The 26252-nt window shown below is 34.0% G+C and overlaps 1 protein-coding gene across 2 annotated transcripts; it reads left to right on the forward strand.

Annotated features, from left to right (window-relative positions):
* Positions 1-25768, forward strand: LOC148603572 (solute carrier family 23 member 1-like). Of its 2 annotated transcripts, none has more exons than XM_088553123.1 (15): positions 1-233; positions 8251-8273; positions 9265-9405; positions 9665-9822; positions 14254-14342; positions 16041-16108; positions 16458-16639; positions 17521-17641; positions 18156-18312; positions 18773-18922; positions 19389-19492; positions 20326-20455; positions 21682-21825; positions 22415-22510; positions 24283-25768. In XM_088553123.1, exons 2-15 carry the CDS (start codon positions 8271-8273, stop codon positions 24528-24530), a joined length of 1791 nt encoding a protein of 596 aa, XP_088409249.1. In that variant the 5' UTR covers positions 1-233; positions 8251-8270; the 3' UTR covers positions 24531-25768. The 2 variants fall into 2 exon arrangements, with proteins under 2 accessions (XP_088409249.1, XP_088409250.1); XM_088553124.1 differs by lacking the exon at positions 1-233 and adding an exon at positions 7647-7987.
* Positions 25769-26252: the final 484 nt, after the last annotated feature.

Genomic DNA, 26252 nt, shown 5'->3' on the forward strand with positions numbered 1-26252 from the left:
ACGGGGATCCTGTCAAGTGTTTCTCACGGGCATTGTACGTTATACCATTATATGAACGTGTACTACATTCTAAATTTAAGAATTGCATTCCTGGGCGCTGCTGATAAGCCATTTATGAACTCAAGCTGCAAGGAGGAGGCGTTGATTTTTCAGATCATTTCGTGTTCAGTTGTTCAGATGAATAAATACCAATAAGATTATAGTGAAATTTAAAAAGAGGACTAGACGTAAAGGTAAGAGATCTTACTGAATATTTATTTGATAAACGTGAATAATTTAAACCAGTCATGTTAATTTTTTTTTTGTCATCAGTTCCGCGTGTTATAGTTGGTAGGTAGATACATGTACAATAAATATTGACTGTTAGATTGTGTGTGTATATGTTCCATATAAACATTAAAATGCCTGTCCGTTGTTCCTTTTTAATTTTAAGTTAAACGTTATTTTGACACACCATAAGTTGAATGGTAAACTACATATATTTTTTGCAAGACATAATTTTTAAGTCTCGGGGCGGGGGAGGAGGGGGTATGGGGGATTCTAATATTGTTGATCCAAGCGATGAGCCTCCAGAGTAGGTAGTTATTCCTGGCTTGATAATATATTATACGAATATATAGCTAATATTTTTTTTCGGATGAAGCCCTAGGCCTATGAAAAGCTCTATGTTATTTACACAACTTATAAATGAATAGGCCGCTTTATCAGCTCCACAAACAAATCCGATTATAACAATAAGACAAGAATTAAGTGGTTCATACACATATACACAGCTGGTACTTGTACACAATGTGTCTTTCAGCAACCAGATAAGAGACACATGTTGACCAGTTTACTTACACCAGTATGTGTTTGATTTTCCAATCAATGTTTACAACTTCTAATGTCAGGCTCAGCATGGTGCTAATATATGATGGTTCTTGTTACGTGTTAATAAACCACTCGTTATAAAGAGGCTGTATTTCATATTTATCGTCCGTGCGAGACCCGACTGGGTAGAACCAATGACGTTAAACACCTCCTCTGTCAGTTAAAAATTTCTAAAACTTACATCCTGTAGGGTAAATGCTTAAACTGTGATGAGTATTAACTGAAATGCATTGTTGTTGAAGCTCTTATAAAAATTATGTGAATATGTCATTATTTCTGAAGAAAATATAAGAATAGCTATATACTTCTCAAGTATGAAATATATGAATATGGGCGTGGGGGTAATCTTCAGTTTGTTTGTTTGTTTGTTGTGGTTTAACGTCCGAGCAACAATATTTCAGCTATATTCAGATGATGAACATGAAACTGATGATAAAATGAACATGACATGATGATGAAATGAAAAAGGGATGGGACACAAGGACAATGGGGTCGACACATTTTTATTGCCACTGGAAATAGGGAGAGGTGGGTAGGTTCGGGCAATTTAGCCTCCTGTTGCGGAGCCCTATGGTTCCTACTCCGGGAGAATACCACAGAAGGGTTCTTTAAAGAGCGAGGAAGTGGCATCTTTCCCAACACGGAGCACCACTATGGTTTGCGGTCAGGTTTTCCGTATTTATAGCCTGACAACCCCAGCATGTAACACGCCAGGGGTACCCCATTCCACCACCTGTGGCACATCCCAGTTGCTCTGTGGGCAGAGCGCCCTAGCCCCCGGCTAGGGTTCTGAACACTATTTAGATGCCTTTTACGACAAGCTTAGCGCTGCTGCAGGCCTATTCTTTTAACACTCGGACCTGCACGGGGTGGGGGTTATCTTCAGAGTTAGGTGCAAACCCCATCATCAAAGATCATATGGAACATATAGAAGTGACCTTCGTGGGAGGGGGTATTAAATTCTAAACGATCTGTAAATGATCATGACCTCACGGTAGTTCCATCTAATATACATCGTTCATCATGCAAATTGTAATATTTTCGTCAGTTTCAGAGTATAATGTTTTAACTTGATACCCTATATACAAAATCAGTGGATTCAGGGGAGGGCCCCGGAGGTTAGAACCTTAGACACATCCCATTTTCTTTGATTTGTGCTAAATTAGGACAAAATGAGCAAATGAAAGCTTTAATCTACCTTTCAAAAATTTCTTGATCGGAAGCCCCTTTTCTTTGGCCGCTATAATAAAAAATTGACAAAATATGTGATGATAAATATAATATACACTTGAAAAAAAGTTAACATTAACATTATTCAATGTCGTAAGGTCAGATTTATTTACTTTAAACACGGTTTTGCTCTCAAATAAATCTAAATACTTTGAATACGTGACCTGAAAAATGGAGAAAAAACTTCACATGTAAAGCGTTTTCATTTGTGGTTGATTAAAACTGGTAACAGATTTTTATATGGGTTTTTAAGAGATTCAAGGCCGTGAGTTGTTTTTCATGCATATTACATCTAAAATGCGGTCGTATTATAGTATGGCACTGTCGTCGTCATCGTCCGTAGACACTTGGTTTCCGTATGGTATCATGAATTTTAGTTGTTTAATCTTAAAAGACGGCTTGTCTTGATTTAGAGGGTTATGGCCCGAACCGTTTTAGAATTAAACGCCAAAAAGGGGACAAAAAAAGGTTTCATATAATTAAACTATCTTACTCCAGTAAGAGCATGATATTGTTTAACAATATTAATATTCTATACCACATTGGTCACATTGGGATTGATTTTTGGAGTTAAGACTTGAAGATTTCAGAAATTAGGGCAAAAAGGGAGCTAGAAACATGCATTTTCCATGACAATAACTTGACTATTAGTAAATGGATTTTTAAAAAATTGTATTATGATGTGCCATACCACCTACGAAAGACTTAGATTGATTTTAGAGTGTACGGCTTGAAACATTTAGGAGTAATAGGCCATAAAGTGACCACTTTGATTCTGGTCAATTTAATGTCTAATTCAGGCTGTATCAAGTTTTCAATGTTCAAGGTTCGATTGCAATATAATTGTACTTTTTATTCAAATATCTGTTGTATATAACTTTTTCTGATAGCGACGATTAATGGTATGGGAAAAGAAAGGTCACGGGTACAATGCAAAAACATCTTTTCTTCGTCTTGATTTGGACGCTAATTCTTCATATCACACAATAACCCAATCTAATTAAAATCTCGCACGGCTCCCGCTTTGCTGTTCTGTTGTGTGACCTACTTACGGACACATGCAAGTGATCTCGGAGGACAAATTGCAGTAGAGCCCACCAGCAAAGTTATGTTAGAAGCGAGCTGTGCGTGGTCGGCTTTTAATTAAATCGCCATCAAAATGTTGTAAAATAACAAATGCAAATGACACTACATTTATACAACCCGACAAATCTGAAAACTTATATAATAAGTGCAAACTCATGACTTTATACATGTTGTGAACTAGTAACAGTAATAAGATGTATATTGCTAAAAAGAAAAGTTAGTTGAAAACCATAAATCCGTTCTATCCTCTTTTTGGTCTATATGCAAAGAACTATGATTGTGATATTTGATTCTAATACTCCACGAGACGCTTCAGATATAGATCTGCAATAGTTACTACCAATTACCTTTTTTAACCACAGCGCCTCAATTGGAAACTTAACTTCAAACCATAACGGATGCTGTTGAAGATTATGCCAGATCATGGATAAAGAGAGAAAAGACCAAGAACCAAAAGTCGAATCTTTGTCAGATTGAATACGCACCATCAGATTGTTGTTACAGTATCGTATTGACAATCTCTAGAATGTGTCAATAAAAGACCCAACGCTGTATCTAACGATCATGAGGCACTATTTTCAATCCCACCTATACACTCTCGTAGTGCCATTAACCAAATGTGGAAACTTAAAAATTCTAAAGATTTTCTTCAAAACTTAAAACCCCGCAGCTTTTTGGAAATTAGTTCTCTCCAAACTTTTGACTTCTCAATTCTCTTACACTACGTTGCCACATGATAAATTTAAATCACTTTTGAAATGACTTATTCGTAAATCTTTTGCCGATTCGAAAAATTATGTTCTTAGTTAGAATCCATATCATGTTTTTCTAAAACATCGTATAAGGGCAAAGGCGTTTCCACAGAAAAGCAGAATTGCGACATGGTTGACTTCCTCATTAATAACATATTTGTCACATTTGGACATTTTTTATCAACAAGTTGCATTCCAATGGGCACGTAGTGCTCCTCTCCTAGCCGAATTGTTTTTTTTTTTAATATACATTCATATGAGATTGAATTTCTTTAGATCTCGTAAAGAATAAAAATATAAAAGATGCTAAATTTCACATACAGATACATATATATATTGATGATGTATTGGTCCATTAGCAATCCACCTTTTTGTAAATGTTACCTTCAATATATCCACCAGAGATCGAGATAAAGTAGACATGAGCAACAACTTGTTCTCTATCATTTTTGTACCTACATCTCGAATGAGACAATGGTCATCTCAGTACTACGATTTATTATAAAAGAGACTACTTTAAATTCAAAATTACTAATTTTCCTAACATGAGCACCAGTATACTTTGACCTGCATATGGTGTTCATATTTTTCAGTTGATTCTCTACGCTATAGAAAGTACTAAATACTATCATTTCCTCGAACGGTATAAATATTTGCGTAAAAGACTGAATCAGGGGTGTGAAGAAATGCGTCTCAAATGGTGTCTAATCTAACCAAATTTTTTTTCATATATCAGCCCTTCGTTGAAAAATACTCAATTTCTTCTAAAACAAATTCATGCTTTTTGTAAATTATAATTCTTTATTCTGACGTGACAGCTGATTTACGGATTGTGACACAATAGCATTTGTATGCTATTTAATCACCACCGGTCCATTCAGTGGACTTCATTATGGACCGAATTAGTGCTCGGTAAATTTGTTATTACCCTTATTTATTGAAATGCCTACGTTTTTCTAAGTTGATTTTGTAAGTTCAATTTAGTTCACACGACTTAACAATTAATATTGGCAGTGCAGTTATATTATTTGAAGCCTACATGGGTACATTATCGTTCCTATACATGTAGTTCGTGGAACATAAAACCGTCTAGGCATTGATCCCCGGCAGTATCGTTGACACCATCACCATAGACATTGATCCCCGGCAGTGTCATTGACACCATCACCATAGACATTGATCCCCGGCAGTGTCATTGACACCATCACCATAGACATTGATCCCCGGCAGTGTCATTGACACCATCAACATCGACATTGTTCCCCGGCAGTGTCATTGACACCATCACCATCCAGCTAGTCGTACAAAACTAAACGAAGTAACTAGAGAGCATTGTTTAGTATTACACTGAGTAGGACTCGTGTCCATAACAGTAACCTGTAAAACATTTAAGTGTGTTAAATGTACAAAACCAACCATATCATAATCATGTAAATGCTAAAAGATTATTACATATGAGGAGGTTCCTGGCTTGGTTCAGTATCTATGTTGTTACATAACATTTCCAAATTTCTGGATTTCTACAAATTCCTACTCAACTTAAATTTCGACAGACCAAATCTTTTGATATTAAAAATTTGAGAAGAAAAATTCAAGTATTTGAGAAAAGTCTCAATTTGAGATTATTTTTATTAAACAATCTATGCCAGAGAACGGTCTGATATTCTGAAACTAAAGATTCTGTGGGAGAGAGGGGGACCTTCCCTGGTTCCTTGAGGTGAAGGATAACAGTAAAGTTACATATCGACTGACCAAATCTCTTGATATTAAAGATTTGAGAAGAAAAACTCAATGATTTGAGGAAAGTCTCAATCGAACTGTCCAGAACAAAATCAGAAAGTGTAAGCCCTTTTTTTATCAGGTTTTGAATATACTCATATTACCCATTAACCCTTTTCAATCAAGTAACCGCGGCTTGAGCTTTAAACAGGTGTCTTCCTGGAATACGGACATTTTATGTGTTACCTATTCCTCGAATGCCAACAAAAACACTTCAATATATGTTTTTATTATAACAATAGGCGTTTTTATAACAATTAAAATATTTTTATAGGTATTCCACTGTTGAATTTGTGAAGTTGATAAATGGAACATTTTATACCTTTTTTTATATGGAAAACAGCAGATTTAAAAAAAAAATATGTATGAATAATAAACTTGAATTATTAAAAATTTGTAAAAATATAATAAAATTTTAACATTTGTTTTACTTTTATTTTAAGAAATGTATAAATAGTATACAAAAATATCAATGAAATTCAGAAATTTAACATCAATAAACATTACCCTACCGGTGTACCTGGTCCATGCTCCCAGTTTTAAGTGGAGTCCGAGTTACTCATTTGCTTCTGTTACTTTGTATGTATGATTTTAGTTACTTTATGTTCTTTGTTGTGTATGTCTGTTTTCCATGTCGGGTCTTTGTCCCTGGATTACATTCTTTTGATTACCACTATAACCTTGGTTCCCTTGATTACTCTTTCAAACTCTGAACTTTATATTAATGATTTATTTCATTTTTTATCATTCTAGTGTTTTAACTAATGATATGAATATATTTATTTTCCACTTTTTATGCCTCATGTGATATCAAATTATGGTAATAAGAGTATAGTCCTTAAACCACTTACTGCAAAAACGGATCTCCTACATTGTGTAGCAATTACAAATGTTTTATTAAACTGAACAAAAATCTCATACTTAGTAACAATTCTAGTAATAGTATCCCTACATAAAGTAGAATGATAGATTGAAATATCTTCAAGTTAGTGGACTACAAAAATAATTCTTAAGTCTATTGTGCTATACATGTACATGTTTGATTTTGTGAAGAAATAATTAAGTAGTACTCCGGCTAAGAATCATGCAAAATGTGATTCATGGGTGAAAAACGTACATATTTTTATTTTTGATATTTTGTTTAAAATGGCATAGTAATCAGAAATTGAACAGTCGGCTTTTCATATACTCCGTGTTCTTAGGAGATAAATATTATATAGAATGCACTGTGGATTTCAAAATTAAGGGAGATAACTCTGTAAATGACACTCAAATACAATAGAATATATTAGATTTTCAATGTTGATTATCTCATGAGAGCAGGGAGATTCGAATAAATATTTACAGATTTCATAATATATACCCATAAATCAACTTAATATCAAAAATAAAAATATGTAGCCTTTTTTTATGTATATCATATTTTACAGATTTTGCATGATTTTATGAAGACTACTACTGAAGTAGAAACAGCCAAAAAAAATAATAAAAAAGATTTTAACAACTGGAATAACTATCTGAAATATGAACTTAAATGAGTCACCTATAATTTACTTATCTGTTAATTAGTATGAATATTTTTATAAGCATGCACCTTTGTTATAACCACTGACACCTATCCTTGAACGCCAACAGACCCGTGCAGGTCCGGGTGTCAAAAGAATAGGCCTGCAGCAGCGCTAAGCTTGTCGTAAAAGGCGACTAAATAGTGCTCAGAACCCTAGCCGGGGGCTAGGGCGCTTTGCACACAGAGCAACTGGGTTGTGTGCCCCAGGTGGTGGAATGGGGTACCCCTGTCGTGTTACATGCTGGGGTTGTCAGGCTATAATACGGAAAACCTGACCGCAAACCATAGTGGTGCACCGTGTTGGGAAAGATGCCACGTTCCTCGCACTTTAAAGAACCCTACTGTGTTATTCTACCGGAGTAGGAACCACAGGGTTCCGCCACAGGAGACTAAATTGCCCGACCCTACCCACCTCTCCCAATTTCCAGTGGCAATAAAAATTTCTCGACCCCATTATCCTTGTGTCCCATCCCATTCTTCATTTCATCATCATTTCATTTTCATTTTTTCATCCACTTCATGTTCATCGCCTAAATATAGATGAACTATCGCTGCTCGGGCGTTAAACCTCAACAAACAAACAAACATTGAACGCCAACAAAATTTCACGGGTAAATCAAAGGATGTTGGCATTCGAGGAATAAACCTTCCTGAAATTTAACGATTTTGGAGCCAGTTTTTCAGAGCCTATACTACGTTCATGGTATGCATATGTGATAAATAATCTTTATTTCATCTTTAAAATGTGTTTTTATTTTTGTTACTTTTTCCGAAAGTACGCAACTGCGTATTTGCGTATAGGCAGCTACGCCCCTGACCTTTAAACAGTGTCAAAAGTTTGTGTATTGCCGGAGGCTAAAATATGTTTATAAAACAACAATAAGTAAAGACAACATAAATTTATATTGCTGTGTGTATTTCTGTACTATTACGGTTCTATTTGAAGATAATCTATTTATCTTATAGTTGGGAGATTATTGTCAGAGATGGTAAGTACACATATACGTTTTCTATTAATACTTAAGAAATTGCTTCTTGTTTCGATTCAATGCTTTTCAAAGCCTTACTTTTAAATATGAAATATGATCTGATGCTACTGACTTTTATACATGTACGTCACTTACTATGAAGACTTATCTAAATAGATCAAATTGATACAGGGAAGATATGTAAACGTATAGAAAGGTCTGAAAAATTCCCAACGATGTTAGAACTGTCAAATTTGCAATGCAAATTTTTGGTCGTTCCCTCCGCGGGACTCGAACTCGTACCGCTGTGACATCTATGGCAACACCGCCTGTACAAAGCGCCCTAGACCACTCCTACGAGGAGGAATGACCCGGCCAGCGAAAGCTATATTTTGTAGCATAGCTGGCCGAGTGGTCTAGGGCCCTGGACTTTGTGCAGGCGGTGTTGCCATAGATGTCACAGCGGTACGAGTTCGAGTCCCGCGGAGGGAACGACCAAAAATTTCCATCGCAAATTTGACAGTTCTAACATCGTTGGGAATTTTTCAGACCTTTCTATACGTTTATGTATCTTCCCTGTATCAATTTGATCCGATGGAGCAGTGTAGCAAATAGAGTCGTCACATTCTGAGACGTTATATATATATATCAGTCTAAAGGATTGTACAACGATACTGATAAAGATGTTAACACACTATAATAAAGTATATAATGGGCAAAATTTTCAGTCAACAAATGACCTTCTTCAGTGCCTTAAATAAACTGAGTGTGTATGAAAGTAAATGGTCGCTTTCAAATGTAGTATACTACAGTATACTGTAATGAACATGTAAAATAAGTGGCGGGTCCAAGGAGTGGGGTGGATCCCATTTTGTTTTGTTGGATTTTTTTTTCAATTTCATTCAAAATTTGGGCAAACATGAGAAAATAATTGTCTGGAACCCCTTTCAAAACATCTAGATCCGCCCCTGCACATGAGAGATATGCTTTAACCCTTCATCTTCAATTTCAGTCTGAGTCAAATGATATAAAAATAACGCCTCCCGTGGAGGACAAAGATGTGGAGCTCTCTGAGGGGGAGGATCAATATAAACCTCTCTATGGCGTGGATGACACACCTCCGTGGTATCTGTGTATATTTCTCGGATTCCAGGTACTACATAACTACAGAAATTTTAAAGGAATAAGAAATTATTGCTAATATTTTTATCTATCAGATTTTGGAGATAAACAGCGGCACCAAATCGAAGAGATGCAAATATAACAATGATACTTTCTTGAAAATAAAGAGATTTTCCTCAGGTCAAACCACATGTAGTTGGTTAATATTTAAGGTAGGTTATCACTAAGTCCTCATTTCTATATGTCCATTGCAGAGTACAGCATAATTTTTTTTATTATACCCTTTCCAGCAATACCTTACAGCGTTTGGATCCACCATTACAGTGCCATTTGTTCTCTATGAAGCATTGTGTATAAACAACGACGCCATTGGATTAGGCCAAGTTATAAATACTATATTCTTTGTTTCCGGTGTCAGCACACTTCTACAAACGACGGTTGGAGTAAGGTCAGTATACAGGCTAAAAACCACTAATTCCACTTCCCATAGGCTTCTATGCTAATTTCACAATATTCAATGGCTTCTCTGGACTTTACCTTAACTTTAACCTGCAGATGACTATATATCAGCATGATTCTACATATGTCAGCTCACAATCCTCAGAATGGCATGTGGGGTTAGCAGACTTGCAGTGCAGTACTGGTCACCGGAAGTGAAGGGTCTATAAATAGCATGGGAAATCCCAGTGTTTTCACAAGATAGCGGTATATTTAAAAATCATTATGGAGATTAGGCTTCACACCACAAGAAGCAAAATGCACCTATAAAATGTACAGAAATGTTTTTCCTTTCAGAAACTGTTTAAATTTTTTAAATAAGATGAGAACTTTTTTCGCAGCACTATGAGGAACAGGGGTAATTTCTGCGTAGGACTATTTTTGCGTACGTTCCAAATGCTCATTGGTTGAATTGGTGGTCTGTAACCTATACAGCCAGACAGTACAGTATACTATGATCTGCTGACATTTGTCGGGAACATGAAAGCGGGTCGAAATGCAGTGCATGCACATAAATTATGCATGTATTTTTTTTTTTTGTTTTCGAGTTTTTTTAACTAATTTGATTTTTTGGTTGCTATTTACAATTAAAAAATGAAAAGAATCTACTATCACGAACTCTGCAGACCCCGCTCATTTGTGATTCTTGGTGTGTGTTTTATAGTAGAACACGATAGGATAGAATATCGCGTTATTTAATCATTGCAAAGAACGACTTTCAGCAGGCCACATATCGAATGTAAGTGTACTGGATAAAAACATGGTAAATAGGTCAGACATTTAATTGATCCAGATATAAACGTGAATTAGACTAATGAACCTACTTATTATGTACAGGTCAGAATTGATCGGCCGTTTAAAGCGACCAAACACTTCGACTGACCGACTTCGGTATAAAAAATACAATATTTCCATCTTAAACAGTTGTGATGTTCAAAAACTGGTTAAATAACACTGTAGCAATGAAGTTGAAAATGATAGCACTTTCCGTATATCCGTTACACCCTTCATTCCATGCGTTATAAAGCTAGGATGTCGTGGCTTCGAGCAGATAATTTGACTGTCTTTTTAGATAAAAACCACTAAAATCACCCAAAATCTTTCGTAACACAGTGTTAACCAATCAATTGTACGATTTGAGTGACGCTGACCATCAGCTGACTGTTCCTATACGTGGTTTAATTGTCGTTTTCGTGCTACAATATATGCTCAATACAGTTAGACCCGGTTTGCACTTATAGGCTAAAAACCACTAATTCCATTTCCCATAGGCTTCTATGCTAATTTCACAATATTCAATGGCTTCTCTGGACTTTACCTTAACTTTAACCTGCAGAGGACTATATATCAGCATGATTCTACATATGTCAGCTCATAATCCTCAGAATGGCATGTGGGGTTAGCAGACTTGCAGTGCAGTACTGGTCACCGGAAGTGAAGGGTCTATAAATAGCATGGGAAATCCAAGTGTTTTCACAAGATAGGGGTATATTTAAAAATCATTATGGAGATTAGACTTCACATCACAAGAAGCAAAATGCACCTATAAAATGTACAGAAATGTTTTTCCTTTCAGAAACTGTTTAAATTTTTTAAATAAGATGAGAACTTTTTTCACAGCACTATGAGGAACAGGGGTAATTTCTGCGTAGGACTATTTTTGCGTACGTTCCAAATGCTCATTGGTTGAATTGGTGGTCTGTAACCTTATATGTGGTATTTGTAATACATGACGGACTGAGGTGTTTCTTAAACTCATTGGCTATCATTTAGGGTTTCTCACGGACGGTGTAACGCATCAAAGCGTCTACACAGTCCCCCGGAATAGTCATATCCGTGAATGTGGGTCATTGTGTATTCAGGGAAATAAGTTGTCATGTGACCACGTTCATTCCTTAAATTCATTAAAAGCATCACTCGTGGTTTAATGTCGATCCGTGACCTAGTGATCCATTTTGTGATATGCACGCTGTACAGCCTGCATCATTTGCTGAATCTTCTGCGGCGGATTCAGAGTTTTAGGTGAGGGGGCAAATAAAATAAATTCTTAACAGGGATACCGGTGAGGATCACGAAGTGAGTGTTTTTCATAATTTAACACACAATTTTTCAACAATTTTTATTCTAAGGCACACCCCGCCTGGATCCGCCACTGATCTTTGACCCAGGGAAATACTATTTGAATTAAAAACAACACTTTCTAGTGCAAAGAATAACGTTATGTTTCCGATCACCATACTAAAATTTTGTGGAATCGGAAGGTAGGGATTTATTTTCATTTTTATTTAAAGTTTGAAACGAAATAAATCATAGTGACACCAAATCAGAATACAATGAAAACCAAATCTGCAAAACAAAACATATCCCAAGCGCCGAATCCTAATAAGGGATTATCCATGGCCGAGTGCACATTCCCGGCATGTGTGTTTACAATCAATTATATAAACAACCAGTATTTCTAGCTCTTTATTTCCATCTAGGATAGACAAAAATCTTTGGCTTTATTTTCTTCTTCAAAATTGCATTTTATTAAGTTGAGTATGGTCCATATTTCTTCACATTTTGCTGGAGGAAAGACTTGGGGACCAAGGTTAAGTAGGACTTTCCTTTTACATATCTTTTATGAGTTTATGTTCCATACACGTACGCGTATATCATGCATATGAACTTTTTGACGTTTTGTTGCAAAACACGTGGTTTAAGGAATCTGTTAGGTTGGGGTAGTTCCATTAGCTGCCCATTACTGTAACGTGAAGTTTCGGACATTATACATATAGAGGTTATGTACACGTAAAGTACAGTGTACATGTACGCACATTCCCAAGGAGCTCCAAAGAATTTTAGTTTTGCTATATATGTACATGTCAGACTGCATGTACTGACAACTCTTTATATGGTTTTTAATTTAACCTTCTTCTGTTTATGACTTCGTGCCAATAAAGTAAAGTTTGTACATGTACATAAAAATTTAATTTAGCCTCCTTCATACTTAAATATTGTACACGTACAAATAACTAAGTTAAGTCAAATTGTGAAGAAGATTTACAGGATTTAAGGAAATAGAGATTCTAAAGAAAAGTTAATGACAGCGTTGTGAAGATCTGAATGTACATACAGGTTATGTTGGTTCTGAAACCAAATAATACTGGCAGTACCTCTAGATATGTTGTATATACAGCTGCAAAACAGGTACTGTAGTATACAGTTTTTGTCCAAGGAAACATTTTTCAGGCTACAAATGTATAGAACTATTTAGAAGTTGATGAAATTGTTTGATACAAGATTTAGTTCAAATATTGATTTTGAAGTGTTAGCTGTGAGCCAGTATGGATGGATTTAGCCTTAACGTCCTTCGTATTCCGGTATTGTAATTTTGTTTCATAACAATATCGAATGTTTTCTGTTGAGTACATGACTGTAACTGAGAATTTTTTTTCCATTATGCAGTTCATTTCTCTTTTGCTAGAGAACTGTTTTCACTAGGACGAATGTAAAAACAAAGACCTTATAGATGTAAATTCTTAGCAAATCACACAATACTAATTGGTCCTAAGGAAGAGTAATTGATAGGCTTTTTAGGGAATTGGAAATGGAGCATGTCCAAACCCCGAATCTGCCGACATACATGTATATATTTAATAAAATTGTGTCACCGTAAAAAAATTGCGATCGTACATATATATTGGTATGGTGCTGAAAGCGATGTCCGTGTCGTCGTCGTCCACATTCACTTGGTTTTCGTGCGATGACTTTAGTTATGGTTGATCAATTGTTACGAAATTTTTTATGAAATTAAAGGAAGGCTCCTATTTAATTGGGAGTCATGGCCCCAACCATTTTAAAAATAAGGCTATTCATGTAACTGCTAGATACCGCACTGTTGGTTTCTGTTAATTAAAAAAAAAATACAAAAACAAAAAAAAACAAAAAAAAACTGAGAGTCCAGATTTAGAGCAACAAATTTTATCAAGCTAACCTACATAAAATGAAATGGGCTTGTTCAATACGTTCAAATACACCTCCAAGAAAGAAGCATTGTAATATGTATATGACTTGTCTTGTGGTTATGGTAAGCCATTGTGGAGTTCATTCCCCATTTATTGATATCAGTAGATATTTAGTAAAATATGTTAATGGATATTTATCAACATGTGTATAATTCAATTATTGATAACAATAAATGAAGTTTTCTAGACACAGTGCAAACACATTCAGGACAGAACGTATGCATGTTCAAATCTGCTCTTTGGGCAATACCAGTCTGCGTCCATACTTGCCCTTCGGGTAATACCAGTCTGTGTCCACACTTGTTACTTTTAAAAATAATACACTAGCCACTGGGTGAGTTCCGAAATTTACCAAATGATGTTTTTTTTTTCAGATTGCCAATCATTCAGGGTGCGACTTTTGCATTTCTCGCTCCGACGTTTTCTATCTTAGAAAGCTTAGGAGAATGTCCGAAAACACAAGGTTAGTTTACTATAAATAGTAAATATATACAATGTATAATCAAAAATGTCATTTTCGCACAATTGCTTCTCTGTAGCCTATAGGTAAACATTTTACAGTGTTGCTGTTTTCATTGCAGTCAGATTTGTGGTTTGCTAAATATACCAATACTCAGATCTAATGTCTCACTTTATTCACACTATTTTTTCTAATATGATTTTAATTGTACGTCAGGAAGGTAGCTATTTGTTCTCAAAAGACATTTGTATGGCAAGCCAAAGTGGACAAAAATGAGCATTTTGTAATATTAAAAAATGATTTTTTAATATCACAAATTCATTTTCTAATATTACAAATTAGATTTGTTATATCACAAAACACTTTTTTTGAAATTAAAAAATCATTTTTTAATATTAAAAATTCAATTGAATTTTTAATATTAAAAAACTATTTTTGAATATTTGAAATTGATTTTCTGATATTAAAAAATAGATTTGTCGTATTCAATGACGATTTTTTAATATTAGAAAATCATTTTGTAATATTAAAAATGTGACTGATTTTCTAATATTACAAATTCAATTTGTAATATTACAAAATGTGTGATATATTATAATATTAGTAAATCAGGAATTTGTTTTCTAATATTAAAAAATGATTTTCTAATATTACAAATTCATTTTCTAGTATACAAGTTAAATATCTAATATCACAAAACACTTTTTTAATAATAAAAATTCAATTTAATTTCTAATATTGAAAAGCGATTTTTTATACTAGAAAATGTATTTGTGGTATTCAGTTGCGAATTTTTAATATTAGAAAATCAATTAGTAATATTAAAAAATGTGACTGATTTTCTAATATTACAAATTCAATTTGTAATATTACATGATTGATTGATTGTTGGGGTTTAACGTCCGAGCAGCAATATTTCAGCTATATTCAGACGATGTAATATTACAAAATGTGTGATATTTTTTAATATTACTAAATCAGGAATTTGTAATATTAGAAAATGAATTTTTAAATATTACTAAATGAATTTCTAATATTACAAAATGAATTTCTAATATTAAAAAATCTTTTCTAATATTAAAAAATCTTTTCTAATATTAAAAAAATGATTTTGTAATATTAAAAATTCATTTATTATGGTATATAATATTATAAAACGGTTTTATGCAGTCACATTTCCTTAAGTATTTTGGGAAAGCAAATGATTGACGTACTGGGATGATCTTTGAAATGCATGAAAAAGGGTATACTATTATGAGTTTTCATAAATTGACATATTTTTTGAAATGGCTCAAATAAAAGGTACATAGGAATAATGAATAAGTGTACAGTAGCCACGTTTAAAAGATAAAAAAGGAAATACATACGAATAAAATATAAATAAAACGTACAAAAATTAAAGAAAATGAGTCCAATTTTCTTTATTTTTTTTTACTTTTCATTTATATATCATTTGTATATAGTTCCTTTTTACCTTTTATACGTGGCTACTGTAAACTTATTTATTCTTATGTGAGTTTTCAGTGGAAATCTATAATAAGCAAGGGATTGGTACTTCATGTTTAAACATGAAAATTGAGTGGTGGCTGTTACATGTACGAGATTAGAAAAGAATCTAACAGGATCTGTATACAAAAATGTATCAGGACACTTAGTAATTTGCATATTGCACTTATTTACAGTTCTAAATTTGTATTGAAGGTGAAAATTCATCGATGATAGCAGGTAGTGATGAACATCGGGAAGTATGGCATGGCAGATTGAGAGCGGTATGTTTTAAGCCATCTGTAACGGAATGATTGTAACGACTTTTTTTATTTGATTGTTTGCAAAGCAAATGCGCACGACTGTGTACTTGCAATTGTACGATATCTCCGACCGAAAAACCAGCGCATGTCCACGTTATTTCAGTTTCATTGCTCTAACAATTTACGTACATATATGGACAAAAAATGTTTTCTTTATCGATTTACATGTAAAATACTGAGTAGTTTTTCCAAAGCCCTCGTTTTGTATACATATGTATTTTCTTTCAACATACAACATACTTGGGTTTTGGATTTCCTGTAAAGGAGTATGTTCTAAAACCTGATAAACATATTTCTTTCTCTCTCACAGGTACAAGGGGCCATAATGGTGGCATCACTTGCGCAGGTTCTCATAGGTTTCAGTGGAATAATGGGAGTTTTGCTACCTCATATTGGGCCGCTTGCGATCACACCAACAATTACTTTAATTGGTCTTGCTTTATTTCCTGCCGCTTACGATTTTGCTTCTACGCAATGGTATATTGCTTTAATGTAAGTTTATGTGCTTTTTTATATTATTTCATTTTAATGCAGTTTAGATTTTTTCCCAACCCTAACCGCCTTGGTTGGCTCAGGCTAGCATGCTCGCCTCGAGTGCGAGAGGTCGTGATATTCCTGAACACATCTCAACTTCTCCCTGACCAACAGTTAACTATCGCGTTACACATCTCAGCTGCACCAATGATAAATTATTTATCCGATTCTACGATACTAAGGTAAAACCACACCAAGTTTAAGATTCTCCTGAAGTGTTTTGCTATTCCCGCCAGGGTTTATGAGTAGTGATATATCATTGTAAAACTCATAACTTACTAACAGTTAATCTGTTAAGATTTCTGCCATTTCGTTGACACAATTATCCAGTTTTCCGCTTTTTTGTGTCCACACTTGAAGAAAATACACGCTTTTTGCGTGAAGCACGGTATGACCGATAGGCGATTGAAAAGAGCCATTTTATAGTACAACATATATAATATATAGACAGGATGCCCGGGTGGTCTTTAAATTTACCTAGTTTCACAGAACTTGTGTTACTATTATAACGATCAATTAACTGTGTCGAGAAACGAGTTCAGTCGTCTGTCAGCTATTGACTTAGTGTATTTTAGAACTTAAAATCATCGGAAATACATGAATAAATATGGAATGTGAAGAAGCGGTGAGTTATGGTGTCTATGAAATGTCTATAACTTTTACATTAAAATGTTGCATAATGCTACCATATCTCTTCATCAATTCATTATATAATATTGCTGTCACAGTTGTTAATGGGATTTAAATATCTTATCAACGTGATTTCATATGATTCCGCTGTTTATATAACATGTACATGTCAAAATATTGTATGCTTCTTTTAACACGTATTTTTTCAGGACCGTATTTCTGATAGCGTTGTTTTCACAATACCTGAAAGACATTGGTGTTCCATTTTGCTCATTTAAGAAGGGAGATGGGTGTTCTGTTGAAAAGTTGTATATCTTCAAATTATTTCCTGTGAGTTGATAATAGGTAACTCAGTCTGGATACTCCATACAATGAATTCTCTTAAGTTGTCCTAACCGATACATTCAATTTTGGTGATTGAGAGATGCTCGAGCGTCGCAAGTACAGATTTCATATTTCAATCTTAGTAAATTAAAACCACATTTTTTAAGTGATCGTACCGGCGTACACTAATATCAAAACAAAGCAACCATACACATGCATGTATATGTATATTGGAAATTATTTAAGATAAAACTTATGTATATGGAGTTACTGAACCAATCAATATTTTAAAACTCACGGATGTATTTACATTGTATCAACGAACGTTCGAACATGCGATAGTTATTATTCATATTCAGAAGTCTAACAAAATATTAAGGGAAAAAACCGGATTCGGTTACTAGTCATGGTACCATCGATAATCATATGTAAATACCGATCATTTAACAGAAAAATAAGCAGAATAAACATGTAGCTAGAATTATTCGCTTTACAGTCCAAATTACTTTTTAAATTATAGGTACTTTTAGCAATTGTGGTAGCATGGTTCATTTGTTTCATCCTTACAATTACTGGTGCATTGCCCGACGATGATAAAGGATGGGGATATCTCGCAAGAACAGACACAAATCCAGCTGTTTTGTCAAACGCAGCTTGGTTTAGATTTCCCTATCCCGGCAAGATTATTTTATTTTATTTACCTATTATAACAGACCGCTCAAAAACATACATAACTAAGTAACTGATGATATTAAAGATTTTATGCTTATGCTCACGTCAAAGACAGGTTCTCATAAGAGTTTATAGTATATTACGCTTAAATTATGTGAGATCATTATATTCCTCATGCTTTTAATGTGAAAGCAGTTTTTTTTTCAAATGACCTATAACAGTTAAAGAAGTTCGAGTACCGAATTTCAGGCAACAAATTAGTCGAATTCAGGGATTTTACAACACTGAATATCTCTTTAAATGAATTTCGATATTGTAATTTGCAAATAGACATAACTTAAATATATACATCTGAATGCCTTTCTTGATAAAAAGTAAACATCCAATTAGTTAGACAATTTACATAAATCACATACAATAAGTCTTAGGAGTAGACAATTGTATTACTAATTTTACTTATTTAAGGCCAGTGGGGTACACCAACGGTCACCTTTGCAGCAGTGTTTGGCATGCTAGCAGGAGTACTGGCATCCATGATAGAATCTGTCGGTGATTACTACGCCTGTGCCAAAATAGCGGGAGCGCCACCACCACCAGTTCACGCTATCAATAGAGGTTAGATAGCTTCATTTGTTTTATTAAAACACCAACCAAACACAATAAATATAGTATAATTATAGTCAAATCTATTACTACTAGACTTCAGATTTTTTTGAAAAATAAATTGGTAATTTAAAGTTTACGAGGACTTAGAACCTGCTTCATAAGTACTTGGTTTCAGCTGTTTGGCTTTGATTACAAATGCTCGTCTAAAGGTAATTTTAATGTGTGCACACCTGTTTTTCATTTTTCAAATATAAGGAAATGTGTATGGGTCAGATCTTCATTTATGACAAATATAACATAGACATTTTAAATTAGACCAAGCCCTGTATACTTTTATTACAAACTAATAAGAGTTAGTTCCACATGTGTATTTTACTTTCAAAGAAATAATTAAGATGACATTTTTCTGATACTGGTTCCTATTTGAAATTCATTAGTTCTATATTTTCAACAATGAAATATTTAATGATTAAAGGTATTGGAATGGAGGGAATAGCCTGTATTCTAGCTGGAGCTTGGGGCTCAGGGAATGGAACAACATCATACAGTGAAAATATTGGTGCTATAGGAATCACTAAGGTTTGTCACTAGCAATGAACGATGCAATTCTATAGGTGTTATTTGGTAATTCCACATGTAAACGTGTTTTATATGGAAAAAATGCTGTCACTCTAAGTTGTAAAATCAGAGGGAGTTGGCTGGTATAGAATAATACGTTTTCACTTCCTGACCCCTTTATTACATTTCTCCCTTTTTAAAAATAATACCTACTTTTTTTCGGTTCCCAGCTATGGTCTTTTGCTGACCCGTTACTCTTACTTCCCGTCTTATACTCTCGGGTTCTTGCCTCTGTCTACTGGCCCAGTTAATCTATTGGCAGTGTACAATACTGAGCTTTTAAAGCCGTCTTTTCCATTATTTATTTTACAAGTATTGTTGGAAATTTGTATACATATATAATACTTTCGTCACTTAAATGGGATAAAACATTGTCTGTTGATTTAGACGTTAATTTTTCTTTGTCACATACCCATATTAAAAAACTTCTCCAGTTGTATAAAAAAAGAAGAAATAAAAAATGAACAAAAAAACCCAAAAAAACCCAGCTTATTTTATAGTCACTGTGCTTCATTTCAAACCACTTATATCTTGTATTTTGATAAATCTTACTATTTTGAAATGTACTAGAACTAATCCGGTCTGGTCATACAAATCACAGAACCAATCACGATTGGTTTTACAAATCATAGAACCAACTGGTCTTGTCTTACATGTACATATCATGACATCTACAATGCTCCATACATTTTAGGTTGGTATACTAGAAGGGTTGAACATGTACAAGTTGGTGGTCTGTTGATGATATATTGCATGTACTGATCATGACATCTACAGTGCTCCGTACATTTTAGGTTGGTAGTAGAAGGGTTGTACAAGTTGGTGGTCTGTTGATGATATTACTTGGTTGTCTTGGAAAGTTTGGTGCTCTATTTGTTACTATACCAAAGCCAGTAATTGGAGGAATGTTTATAGTTATGTTTGGTAAGTAAAACGCCCAGAATAAATGACCAATCCATATTCAGGATAATGATCCCCAAAATTTGTTCCATCATCCTGCCAGTATGCAGATTTATGACATACAAAATGTACTTCACAGGAGAAATGAACTTAGGAAATCGTTAGATTGAGTTTCCTGAACTGATATCGGTTTCTTCTGAAGCGTTAACGATTGCGAATGTCTTATTATGAGCTTAAACGATATTGTTCACTAGAAAGTCACCGCTTTATTTGGTTGACACAATCATATTGTTAGTTAATTAAATATTTGATCGTACAATTTTAGTTGAAATCTAGTTGAGTTTTGTAAAATAAAGCGCCTTTGTGGCCAAATATATAACGTGCATGTACATGTAGCCACCACAACTGATATTAGGTACAGGCAAGGTCCGTTTTAGTGCTTTGGATGATTTTCTTTAATTGAAACATTTCTATGAACTTAGCAAGCTTGATTTGAATAATTTCCTTTCTTCGTTGATCAAATTCTTTCTTTTACAGCAAGTTAATTATATAACTTTTGAAAAATTAAGTCTTCCCTTGATTAAAGGACAATTACCTAATGAACTGACTAGGTAGATAACAATTGACACGAAAACTTAAACTTTCTAGCAGACATATGTTCAAATATTTTTGGAATAATAAAAAAAAATCATTGTCAATTGTCCAGATTCCTACCTATGATATTTCACCAAATCATGAAAAGATCAACTGCATGATCGGTTTATTCATGTTCTCCAACATTTAATTATTAGACTAAAACAACATCAAATAATAATTAGTCTAATAATTAAATGTTGGAGGAATGTAAACACACCGTATGATCACCTGAAGATAACTATTTTTCTCGCTGTAATTGTGTCCTTGTTCGTTAGTTTTGTTACTGACTTGTTCATTTTTTACTTCAAAGTTTCGTACTAAGGCCATAATAGAAAAAGTCCTGGATTCTCATCCACTTTTGTTCAAATATTGGGGTGGGCGGGCGAATTTTATTTTTCTATTTTTTTAGCTACATTTTATTGAAAAATTTGAAAGACATTGACCTGAACTGGGCAAAAATTGAAAATAAAGTATTTTGGGGAGAGTGAAAAAAATAGCAGGTCCGGATTGGGAATAATAATGAAGGAAATTAAAAAAAACACTGTTGGCTGTTTGTTTTAATTGTAAAATTAATTGATTCTTATGCCTTTAATGAATTTTCTCCCTTTATATAGGCATGATAACATCAGTTGGACTTTCTAATCTACAATATGTGGACTTGAGATCATCCAGGAATATATTTGTCTTAGGAGTATCTTTATTCTTTGGATTATGCTTTCCATCATGGATGAATGCCAACCAGAATACTATCAATACAGGTTTGTAAAGGATAAACCAATTGATATTGAGGTTGGGAAGGGAACTTATAAGAGTTCATGGATTAAAATATTTATATTAATGATTTCAGGCGCGTAGCTGAGGCCAAATTGAAGTTTAGGCAAAATTGCGGTAGGTGGTCCCGGGGGGCGAAGCCCCCCTTCCCCCGAAGCTCCGCAGAGATAGCGTTTTAGACCATCATTTATGCCCCTCCTGGATGTATTTTATCTCAAAATTTTGACATTAAATTTGTAAGCATAATTAACGTTGGACATAATCGGCTATGGAAAATATCACTTTTTCATGCATCTAGGTTTATATTTTGAGGAATTCGGGACAAGCTTGGTGCTTGATGTATGACCGACATACCTGAAAACGGATCCCATCATATGGGACCCCTAATTAAAGCTGCATACCAAATATCAGAAGACTGCTAGTGATTCTGATATTTTGAAATAACTGAAAAGTTTTCGTCCTGACAAAATCGTAATAATAAAGATAAGTCCATACCAGAACTTCAGTCTTAAATACATCAATAATAAATCTGCATACAAAATAGTGTCACTTGATTCCGTGATTATTCCCTTGCAGGTAATGACATTGCTAACCAGATTATCAGGATACTGTTTAGTACAAGTATGTTTGTAGGAGGTGTTATAGGATTTGTACTAGATGTCACAATTCCAGGTATGTATTAGGTGTATATGCCAAAAAGGTTCCAGAGTCTGAATGACTAATGAAGTCTACGTAAAGAGGCTGAAAAGTACAAATGTTTCCCACCCTTCCAAACAACCGCAGTAAATATATTTGTGACTAAGTATTGGTATATCTTAAATGTGCATGCGGGTATATTTTGTTTTCCTTTTTCCTATTGTTTTGCTTCGTATTGTTTTTGGCCAGAACTTCAACACAATTGTATAAATCCAATATTGATACTTATTATTGATAATTAGCGACGTACTTAGTCCAACTTAATGATTGATCTTAGGTGTTTATCGCCTAAGCAGCAATATTTCAGCTATATCAAGTGAACATGAAATGGATGATAAAATGAACATGAAATGATGATGAAATGAAAATGGGATGAGACAAAATGATAATAGAGTCGACAAATTATGATTGCCACTGGATATAGGGAGATGGGGTGGAGTCGGTCAATTTAGCCTCCTAAGGCAGAGCACAAAGGTCTCTATTTCTATCGAGTACCACAGAAGGGTTCTTTAACGTGCGAAAAACGTGGCATCTTTCCCAACACTTTGCTCCACTATGGTTTGTGGTCAGGTTTTCTGTATTGTGGCCTGACAACCCCAGCATGTAGCATATGTCATGGGTACCCCATTCCACCACCTGTGCACACAACCCAGTTGTTCAGTGAGCAGAGCGCCTAGCCCCCAGCCAGGGTTCTGAGCACTATTTAGTCGCCTTCTACGACAAGTTTAGCGCTGCTGTGGGCCTATTCTTTTGACATCCGGTTCCGTAGGGAGCAGTCCAACTTCAAAAGATGTCTTTTCCGGGTATGTATGATCACAAAATGTAGACGCCTACCTACCGTGGTTAAGCGATCGTTATTTTGTCAATTGGTACGGCTTAAACAATTTTTTGGTACATTTCAGACAACCTTTTTGTAGCATGTGTTCCACCAGCCTTGGTGAAATGCATATTGATAAATAAAGAGCTTATAAAACAGCAAACAAAAAAAGACAAAACAAAAAAAAAAAACAAACAAACAAACAAACAAACAAACAAACAAACAAAAAACAAAAACAAAAAAAAACAAACAAACAAAAAAAACGAAAAAAAAAAAAAAAAAGCAAAAAAAAACAAAAATAAAACTATCAGAAAAGACTGGAGGATGCTTATTTCCATTTAATTTGTGTTCAAGGAGAGATAACTCTACATTTTAGGAGCTCTTTATTGAGAAGTTACATATAAGCATAGCGATTATTGTACTTCATTTATATCCTTTTATATTCTGTATATTCTGTGGTGGTTCGTTTATCAATATTGGATTTATACAATTATGTTGAATTTCTGGCCAAAAACAATACGAAACAAAACAAAAAGAAAAAGGAAAACAAAATATACCGATACGGCATATATAAAGAAGGATAATAGAAATTATTTAGAAAACAGAGACAATCTGCATGCACAGTATGCCTAACAGAATAAAATACAGTTTGTTAAAAAAAAAGAACAAACGAAACGAAACAAAAACATAAAGAAAGAAAGAAAAACTCAAGATAAGGAAAACTGGACGTTATCATGTTAGGCAGATTGATTTTAAGCTCTTGATAAAAAGTCTTCTTATCAAAGTTCTTCCGTTAAGTATATCTTCAAAACTGTAACCGTTGGTTAAATATTTGTTTACTGAATATCTTAGTTTGGTTCCATTGCTTACTCTTTTTAAGAGAAATATTGTTTAAGCTTTGACCTTGAACGTTTTTTAATTTTTGCTTCAGGTACAGACGAGGAGAGAGGAATTCTAAAAATGAGACGCCAGGAGGGAGGGACGTCAGAACAATACAACTATCCGACGTATGATCTTCCTCTTATTCAACGCTACCTGAACAAAATATCTTGTCTACGATATCTACCTTTCTGTCCGTCTTACCGACCTCTGAAGTGCAATTGTTGGGGCAAACAAAAGCAAAATGAAATCAAAATGGATGGTGTCGATAATATTTCTTGTGACCTTGATCGATTATAGTACCATATACATGCATCATGCTTTAGTTAGTTTGGGTATGAAATATGTTAGATTTAATTATGGGAAACCAATTGGATATGTATTTTTGCCAGGTCTAATAGTTTTATTTGTACTTGTTACATTTCTGCAAGTATGCAAGTATTCCTGTTGGTGAAATAACTTATTAAAGAGGGATCAGAAGTCATTTATTTCAGTGTACATACAGTAGTTCCTGACAATCGACGATTTCAAGACAAAGCAATTATGAAAGTGTGTACATTCCAGATGCTTTCTATGTATGACGGCGTTATTTTGTGTATTTGTATCGCATTTACCCATGGAATATGAAGTTAAATGATTGTGCCTCATCAATATTTTTTACTGGACCAAGATTTTGAAAGTGGGCCTCTTTTCTACCTAATATCAACAAAACTTTATCACGACTTTGCATGAGTAGAACTTTTCGAGCTGTTGTGCTACTTGTTATTGATCTTGTTTTTTTATTCAAAGAACATATTTTTGTGTCTGTGTATCAGCTGGACTAGACGTGGACCAAAATCCGAATAGGGATGGTTTATATATCAAATGTTATCTTTGAAGATAGGCTGCGTTTGATTTTATTGTTCCTTTGGTTACATAACTAATCGATCAAAACTGATCACCAATCGTTCATCGGTCACAAATCGAATGTTAATCCAGAACAAACTCCAAAACGGATCAATGGAATTGATAAGACATTTCTGTTCGAAATCTGATAGAACAGTGATTAGTTTGAAGGAATCTTTGAAGTATATTTTAATTATTTTGTTTATTAGTTTGCATTACAATGGACAAGATATATTTTCCAGACTTCTGGAAATATTCCTGACTAATAAGCGACAAGTAAATATAGTAACGGATCAATACAAATCCATTACTTTTTCCGCATCAAATCTGCAGAGAGTTATATCGATTATTGTTCGATTAACAGAGCTAATCATTCGATTACCATTTGATTTGTGACCGATTACTGACCGATGGTCAGTTTAGTCGATTAGTTATATCAGGATAATTGTATCGTCTATATCATTCTCCAAAAATTGAAGTGATCATGCTTTTGTATTTAAATGATGACAAAATACATTAGCATTACGTTTATATTTTTCATGTGTTATAAAATGTAAATGTAAGTTTGAACTTTCACATTGTTATTTTTCTAATCCATCTTTTATATACATTCATGTAAAAATGTAATTAAAGAATGGGTATTTTTCAAAGTCTTTCGGTTTTATATTTGTACATAATTACAAGACAAATCTCTAACGCAATTGTTTTCTTGTTATTTTATTATTTATACATGTCTATACACATAATGATGAAATTTTGCACAAAAAGACATACTGATAAATACATACACTAAACATCCCAGTTTACATATCAGTAATCATGGTTCTACAAGTTGTTTGTATTAAACATCTTTAGAAACTTAGATGCATCAGATAGATCTTAATTTTTTTTTCCATTGAAAGTGTACCACTTTTCTACCTAAATAAACTTCGATACGACACAAACCTAGAACTTTGAATTAGTACTGTCTTTCGATGTGGTTTACTACTTGTTACATCGCTAACTTCTGTAAAAATAATGAAGTAGTTTTCTATCTGTGGAATTTAATGCAAAAATTTAGTATGGTTTCAAAAAAAAACTAACATAACAGCAAAACAACGAAGTCATGTACTTCTTTTATGATAACACTTAATACTA

Source organism: Perna viridis, chromosome 11, assembly GCF_037379345.1.
Source record: "Perna viridis isolate PV_CMFRI_1.1 ecotype Kerala chromosome 11, ASM3737934v1, whole genome shotgun sequence".
Classification (NCBI taxonomy): domain Eukaryota; kingdom Metazoa; phylum Mollusca; class Bivalvia; order Mytilida; family Mytilidae; genus Perna; species Perna viridis.